The following is a 7,124-nucleotide window of genomic DNA, read 5'->3' as shown; positions in this document are numbered from 1 at the left end:
CACGATATTACAATGAAAAAATTGCAAAACATTTGATTCCGAATTTTATCCCGGCAATTTGCTCTTTTTGCTCCATAGTGCGTTGGGGGGGTTGGTAGGGTTTTCAATCTCCTATTGGGGGGGGTTGCTTTTTGTTTCCCCACGCTCTCGATAATGATGGTGGTGGTGGTGGAGATGATGAAGGGCATTCAGTCAGCTGGTCAGTGTGGTGGCCAGCAGCGTTTTGGTGCGCTGGGAATTTACTCCCCACTCAGTCGGCCGGCGAGTTTCGCACAAGGTGCACAACACAAATTCGCGCGCGAGCGTCGTCAACGTCATCGGTCAGTGGTTATGGCACGTAGCGGAAAAAGTGGGACAAGGGGAGCCCCCCCTGCTGCGGTGGTGGTGTTTGCGGTGCTGAGCTGTGCGCTTTCGGTGGCCCACGGGCAAGAACTGTTTCCGCTGTCGATTGTGCACATTAACGATTTTCACGCGCGCTTCGAGGAGGTCAATTCGGCCAGCGTGACGTGCGATGCGGGCGGGGCGGAAGAGTGTGTCGGGGGGTACGCCCGGACGGTGACGGTGGTGAAGCAGCTGCTGGCCGAGCGACCGAACGCGATCTATCTGAACGCGGGCGACAACTTCCAGGGTACGCTCTGGTACAACATCCACCGGTGGAATGCAACGTCCGAGTTCCTCAACATGCTGCCGGCGGACGCGATGGTAAGTCGACGCGGGTCTCAAGTGGTGCGATGTCTAGACCAGGAATCTAAAGTGTTCGTTATCAACGGTACACCTCTCCACAGACCATCGGGAATCATGAGTTCGACAATGGTGTGGAAGGAGTGGTCCCGTTTCTCGATACGATCGCGTCCCCCGTGCTGCTGGTGAACGTGGACAACAGCGAGGAACCAACGTTCAACCGGTTCAACAGGAGCATGGTGCTCGAGCGCGGTGGCCGACGGATCGGTCTGATCGGGGTCATCCTCAGTACGACCGATACCATCGCCAACACGGGTCGGCTGATGTTTGAGGACGAGGTCGAGACGGTACGTGCTGAGGCCGAAAAGCTTACCGATGAGGATGGATGTGACATTATCGTGGTGATATCACACTGCGGGCTCGATGTTGACAGGGATATAGCGGCGCGCGTTGGTCCGCTGGTGGACATTATCGTCGGTGGACATTCGCACAGCTTCCTGTACACCGGCGATCATCCCACGATTCCGATGACGCCGGTCTCGGAGTACCCAACGGTGGTTACGCAGTCGGACACGGGCCACCGGGTGCTTATTGTGCAGGCTTCCGCGTACACGAAGCTGGTGGGCGATATCATACTGTACTTTGACGAGCTGGGTGTCATACAGCGCTGGGAAGGGAACCCGGTGTACCTTGGGAACGAGGTAGTCCCGGATGCGGCCGTCGCTGCCGCCCTCTTGCCGTGGAAGGTGGCGGTGGATGAGATCGGAAACCGGAAGATCGGCTCAACCGGGGTGGACCTACAGAAGGCGAACTGCGGGTACGGAGAGTGCAACCTGGGTAGCCTGATCGCGGACTCCATGGTGGCTGCCTTTGTGCCCCGTGCGGAACCTGGTCGGTGGACATACGCGGCCGTCGCTGTGCTGGCTGTCGGCGGTATCCGTGTAGGGCTCTTCCGTGGAGGTGAGTTGCGAAAAAGACTAACTCTCTCATACCCAACTCACCCGACCACCTGTGGCCGTTCTAGATCTTGCCTTCAAGAACCTCATCGAGGTGCTGCCGTTCGAGAACGCGCTCGTGTGCTTCGACATGCGCGGTGACCATCTTATCGAGCTGCTGGAGTACAGCGTTGAGAAGTCGTGGGACGAGGATCGGTTCAACGGCGCCAACATGTTGCAGGTATCTGGCCTCCGCGTACTGTACAACGTCACCAATCCGATCGGTGAACGGGTGCTGGCCCTCGACGTCCTCTGCAACGAGTGTATGGTCCCGAGGTACGAACCGGTGCAGCCATTCCGGAAGTATCGTGTCATCACGAACTCGTTCCTGGCGGGCGGAGGCGACGGGTTTACGGTGTTCGAACGGTACGGCCAGAAGAAGGTGCTCGGACCGGTCGATATCGAAGCGTTCGAAAACTACGTACGGGATCGGTCACCCGTGTTCCAAGGGTTGGACGGAAGGATTCAGGTTCTGACGTAGTTGAAAACACCATCAACACCAGTGTAGAATAACAACTAGAACCTATCCCTTATTTAAAACCCGTACAAATAAACCTTTACATCATACTGTCCAAAAGCGGATACCTGGACCCCAGACAACAATTAGCCTACGGCTTTTTAAAGCATCATAGCTGAATACCTCAATATTAGATTACCTACGGCGCACATGACTAGCCCACCAAGGTGCTAATAAATAACCTCATTCATCACCAGGTTGACTTCTACCAATGATTACGTGCGAGCATGATTTATGGCGCCCAGTTTTGCCACGCGAACGCCCGGGGTATTGTTAAGCTCAATCGGTTATCTTTTACCAGGCTTAACGAAACTGTTTACGGCAGCGAGGTTCGGTCGGGTATAACACACTTACGCTTAGGCTCAGGTACGCAGGCATTTGCTTATCAAACACAATTGGTTCCACCAAAGTCAACGTCTAAGTCCAGCGCGTTTGTGTAGGATGAAATCGACGGGGGGTCGATCAATGGTTTGCAATCGATGGATTTTAAATTGAACAATAAAAGGATTTCGTAGTGTAATCCTCTGGTGCCCACATCTGTCCGAATGCAAGACAATGCACTTGCGGCAATCACTTTGTTTGTCTTTATCTTTAACTGATCATAATCTGCTTTCGGTCTATCAGCAATGGGGAGATCTATGTTCAAGTGTAGTATTTCTGTCTGTTATTATACTAATCTTTTCGATCCACTTATAGCCACTGAAACTGGCGATCGGTTTCGTTACATGCCCCAAACTTCAGCCACTGCGACGCTACACCACTACAATTAGTCAATAGTCTGCCTTTTACCTCTTCAAAGCTGATAATGATGTAGTATCTTCAGTCGCTTGATCCGACTGCAGATAACCAAGCTTTAAAATTATCTATCATCGTTTTCTGAGCCCCTTTGCGTACAGGAGTTTGTCTAGACAGTTGTTGAGACAAGCAGTGAACTATCTTCTGCACAGCAAGAGAGAAGAACATGAGCTTTACATTGATCTTGGTATTGAGAGGCATATATATAAAAACCGATTTGTTGGTAACTGAATTATAAAATCTTAAAGCGTTGACAAGAGAACAACAATCAAACGGCTATGAAGTCCTTTCGGGCGATCGTCTTAAGCGTGGTGCTGGGTGTCGCCATCGGTAAGGATAGCTTTCTGTAGGTTTGAAAAGCAGCAACACACCTATGAAATGTTTTAACACAGCTCAGCCCAGGTTAAGTGAAAGCGAGGCACTGGCTCACTGGCGCATCATTGGCGGGTCGGATGCCAAACCAGGTTCAGCACCATTCCAGGTATCGCTGCAAACAGCCAAAGGTCACTTGTGTGGTGGGGCCGTTGTTGCCCGGCAATGGGTGGCCACCGCGGCACACTGTGTGGTGGGAAAAGAACCGGATGAATTGGAGATCCTAGCCGGAACGAATCAACTCAACGCCGGTGGTCAACGGTACGCGGTGAGCCAGTTCTTCGTGCACAGTCGCCATGGCAGACCGAGGTTCCACAACGATGTGGCCCTGGTGAAGCTGGACTCTGCTTTCGAGTTTAGCGATCGGTTAAAACCGGTCGAGTATTCGGAGCACGAGTTGCCGGACAATGTAACGGTCACGCTGACCGGATGGGGTCGTCTGGAGGCTAACGGAGAGGTGCCAAATACGTTGCAAACGATCGATCTGCTGAACGTGAGCTACGAACGGTGCAAACCGATGCATGGAAACAGTGGCGATTTGGACGTTGGCCACGTGTGCACCTACACGAAAAGTGGAGAGGGCACTTGCAGCGTGAGTAATCGACGTAAGGACTAATTTGGGGTAAATCCTCTAACCAAAAATTTCCCCTTTCACGAAATACAGGGTGACTCGGGAAGTCCGCTGGTGTACGAGGGCAAGCTGGTTGGACTCGTCAACTTTGGAGTGCCTTGTGGTAGGGGATTCCCCGATATGTACGCCCGAGTATCTTATTACCACGACTGGCTGCGCACCACAATGGCGAATAATTCGTAAACATTAACGCAGCAAAATATTGTGAGCAAGTCAATGTAGGCAGAAACATGAATAAGTGATTGATAAATAAATTTTTATATGAAAGACTCTCAAAACAATTTTAATCATTTAAATTTGGTAAGTTATTGAAACAAGGTATTCTGCCTCTCAGTTCGTCCTATTTTGCTCCATTGCATCTTTGGAAGGTAAAAGTTTCTATCATTTATATTGTCCAGGATATGATCTACATGCTTCATACACTATAATATTCTTTTTGAAAATGCGAGTTGGTAATAACTGAAGGTCCAAAGCTGCTTTCTCGGACTCTGCATGATCGTCATTGATCTTTGGCGCACGTTGCCAGTCCCGAGTACGAATGCACTTATGCGGTAATAGCCGAGTGGTGGATCTAAATTTAGTATGCTCTCTTGAGTGGTTGAAAAACCATTAAACCCACTTCAGAAGTTGTTTACTGGAGCATATGGACCCTCCCCTACCCAGTAAAAGCAGTCGAGCACCGAGCTGTTGCATAGATAAGCAGTGATCTTCCTGTACTATCGCGGTGAAAAGCAGCTGCTTTGTTTTGTTATTCTAAAGCACACTCGAATGAGACAACAAACCGGATGTTAAAAAAGTATTAATCAGCTCGTCCAAACCACATCTAATTGGTAACCAAATTTGAGACCAAGTTTAGTTTTCCTTCTAAGTATCCTTGTAGACACTTTTCGGTTACATGTGTTGCGGAGTAATTGTTGCCAGAGGATGGTTGATCGATCTCGGAACTATTATAAATTTACTAAATAAAAACATTGAAACACTGAAGGAAATAATCAGTGCTGAAGGAAATTAACATTCCCATGAAACCCAATAAAGTGTATCTCTTTAGGACATAACTTGTGTAAATTATATTTTATTATTTCGATAGATCGCCGTAGTCGTATTAATGAACTACAACAACTGTTGAGTCATTTCAGTTCAAATTTCTCCAGTTTTTGATAACGGAACAACAAAGTATGAAATCCAATGACTTAGGTGATTTGGAGGGATTTTAAGTAAGACAGTATCAACTTTACCCAAGAGGCACAGGGGACTTTCACAGATTGAAGTGTACCCCAAGAAAAGTGTATGTCTGAGGCCAAGCTCGAAGCATTTGGTCAAAGCTACATCCTCACTCTCTTCATGCTGCGAATTGTCGTTGATCTTCGGCGCACGTTGCTTTCGTAGTGCACAAGTACTTTAGAGGCAATTATGTATGAGCTTTGGATTTCCGTTTTGATACGCGTACTTGAAAGAACCGATGGAACGCTAATGTTTGCGAGGACTTCTGAACCCTGTCACAAAGGAAATCCACAGAGGCAGCGAGTTGCATAGATTACCTGTGACCTATCTTCATTATCGCGTTTCAGAAGAGCTTATTATTGATTATTCTGAAGCACCCTCATGAGTAATGATACAGTTTTCAAATTTAAAATAAGTATAAATACTGACCGATCGGCGGACAGCAAGTACAGAAATCGGCACAACGTCGTAAAACAACTATGAAGTCCTTTGTGGTTCTCGTACTTAGTGTGGCTTTAAGCCTCGGCAGCAGTTCGGGTAAGGTGATATTAAAACTGCAAGAGAGCTTGCTTACAAATCCATTCTTTACAGGTCAGCCTGCGGATGAGGCCATGGCGCGTTGGCGCGTCGTTGGCGGTGCTGATGCCGAGCCTGGCGCAGCTCCCTTCCAGGTGTCGCTGCAGACTCTTTTCGGCCACTCGTGCGGTGGTGCGATCGTTGCCAGCAAATGGGTGGCCACGGCTGCTCACTGCGTGTACGGATCAAAACCCAGTCAAATGACCGTGCTAGCTGGAACCAATCTGCTCAATAGTGGTGGTCAAAAGCACGAGGTGGAGGCGTTTTTCTACCACAGCCGCTATAACAAACCGACTTTCCACAACGACGTGGCGCTGGTGAAGGTGAAGAAGGCCTTCGAGTTTAACGAGTTCGTGCAACCGGTCGAATACTCCGAGCACGAGCTTCCGGATGACGCTACCGTCACTCTGACCGGATGGGGTCTGCTTTCCGCTTGGGGTCCACTTCCGAACAAACTTCAAACGATCGACCTGAAGTATGTGAACTACAAAGAGTGCAAGCGTCTCCACGGTAACAGTGACGATGTGGATGTTGGCCATGTGTGCACATTTACGAAGGAGGGAGAAGGTGCATGCAATGTAAGTAAATGTGCCGAGGACAAGTTTTTGGCATGAAATCCAATATTCTAAACTACCTCTTTTGTGCATTACAGGGAGACTCCGGTGGTCCGCTTGTGTACAAGGGCAAGTTGGTTGGGCTCGTCAACTTTGGAGTACCGTGTGCCAAAGGCTACCCCGATGCCTACGCCCGAGTGTCGTACTACCACGACTGGCTGCGTACCACGATGGCAAACAATGCTTAAACTACAACATTATTCACAACATGGTCATCCAACCTATTCCCTTCCTCTGATACGACATTATACGCGTTAGATGTTTCTTTTGATGGCAATGTGAAATCTTTTCTGGTTCTTTGTGGTCCTGTGAGAAATTCGTAAATTAAATAGTTGATCACCGATAGATCGCAGAAAATTTTAATAAAAAGATTTTAAAAAAACATATACCATGAGCTGACTACTAAGAATGATCATCGAGCGATATATCCCAAAGAAGATTTACTGTTCCATGGGGTGAATCAATAGAGAAGGTCACTAAAACGTCGAGATTCGTTACGGCCTGCAAATTACTCTTACCAGGCTACGGTGGGATAGTCATATCACGCGAATCGACCCAGACTGCCCTTGAAGATCACCTGGGCAGAATCAACAAACAGATGAGCCAAAACCGTCCTCGAGCTAGCAATAGAAATTACGAATGGGGCATTGTCAAGCAAGAAAAAAACTTGCTTGAAAATAATCGACACCATATCATATCAATTTTAGGAAGCCTTGAAACTA

The 7,124-nt window shown here is 48.6% G+C and overlaps 3 protein-coding genes across 3 annotated transcripts; all 3 read left to right on the top strand.

Moving 5' to 3' along the window:
* The first annotated feature begins 330 nt into the window (after positions 1 to 330).
* On the top strand, positions 331 to 2,172 carry LOC131265235 (apyrase-like). The gene is made up of 3 exons (XM_058267495.1): positions 331 to 702; positions 786 to 1,641; positions 1,706 to 2,172. The coding sequence occupies exons 1-3, from the start codon at positions 331 to 333 to the stop codon at positions 2,155 to 2,157; spliced, it is 1,680 nt and encodes a 559-aa protein (XP_058123478.1). The 3' UTR covers positions 2,158 to 2,172.
* Positions 2,173 to 3,266: 1,094 nt separating this feature from the next.
* LOC131265233 (chymotrypsin-2-like) lies at positions 3,267 to 4,174 on the top strand. The gene is made up of 3 exons (XM_058267494.1): positions 3,267 to 3,318; positions 3,381 to 3,952; positions 4,025 to 4,174. The coding sequence occupies exons 1-3, from the start codon at positions 3,267 to 3,269 to the stop codon at positions 4,172 to 4,174; spliced, it is 774 nt and encodes a 257-aa protein (XP_058123477.1).
* A 1,517-nt stretch (positions 4,175 to 5,691) lies between these two features.
* On the top strand, positions 5,692 to 6,590 carry LOC131263760 (chymotrypsin-2-like). Its single transcript, XM_058266016.1, has 3 exons — positions 5,692 to 5,749; positions 5,804 to 6,366; positions 6,441 to 6,590. The coding sequence occupies exons 1-3, from the start codon at positions 5,692 to 5,694 to the stop codon at positions 6,588 to 6,590; spliced, it is 771 nt and encodes a 256-aa protein (XP_058121999.1).
* The last annotated feature ends 534 nt before the right edge of the window (positions 6,591 to 7,124 follow it).

Source organism: Anopheles coustani, chromosome 2, assembly GCF_943734705.1.
Source record: "Anopheles coustani chromosome 2, idAnoCousDA_361_x.2, whole genome shotgun sequence".
Lineage (NCBI taxonomy): Eukaryota > Metazoa > Arthropoda > Insecta > Diptera > Culicidae > Anopheles > Anopheles coustani.
Note: the sequence above shows the minus strand (reverse complement) of the source record. Positions and strands in the feature narration are given on the sequence as shown.

Excerpts from the sequence above, each read along its gene's own strand:
- LOC131263760 (XM_058266016.1), top strand. The coding sequence starts at position 5,692 with ATGAAGTCCTTTGTGGTTCTCGTACTTAGTGTGGCTTTAAGCCTCGGC. Across the intron at positions 5,750-5,803 it reads AAGCCTCGGCAGCAGTTCGG|GTCAGCCTGCGGATGAGGCC; the intron begins GTAAGGTGATAT and ends CATTCTTTACAG. Across the intron at positions 6,367-6,440 it reads AGGGAGAAGGTGCATGCAAT|GGAGACTCCGGTGGTCCGCT; the intron begins GTAAGTAAATGT and ends TGTGCATTACAG.
- LOC131265233 (XM_058267494.1), top strand. The coding sequence starts at position 3,267 with ATGAAGTCCTTTCGGGCGATCGTCTTAAGCGTGGTGCTGGGTGTCGCC. Across the intron at positions 3,319-3,380 it reads GGTGCTGGGTGTCGCCATCG|CTCAGCCCAGGTTAAGTGAA; the intron begins GTAAGGATAGCT and ends GTTTTAACACAG. Across the intron at positions 3,953-4,024 it reads GTGGAGAGGGCACTTGCAGC|GGTGACTCGGGAAGTCCGCT; the intron begins GTGAGTAATCGA and ends CACGAAATACAG.
- LOC131265235 (XM_058267495.1), top strand. The coding sequence starts at position 331 with ATGGCACGTAGCGGAAAAAGTGGGACAAGGGGAGCCCCCCCTGCTGCG. Across the intron at positions 703-785 it reads TGCTGCCGGCGGACGCGATG|ACCATCGGGAATCATGAGTT; the intron begins GTAAGTCGACGC and ends ACCTCTCCACAG. Across the intron at positions 1,642-1,705 it reads TGTAGGGCTCTTCCGTGGAG|ATCTTGCCTTCAAGAACCTC; the intron begins GTGAGTTGCGAA and ends TGGCCGTTCTAG.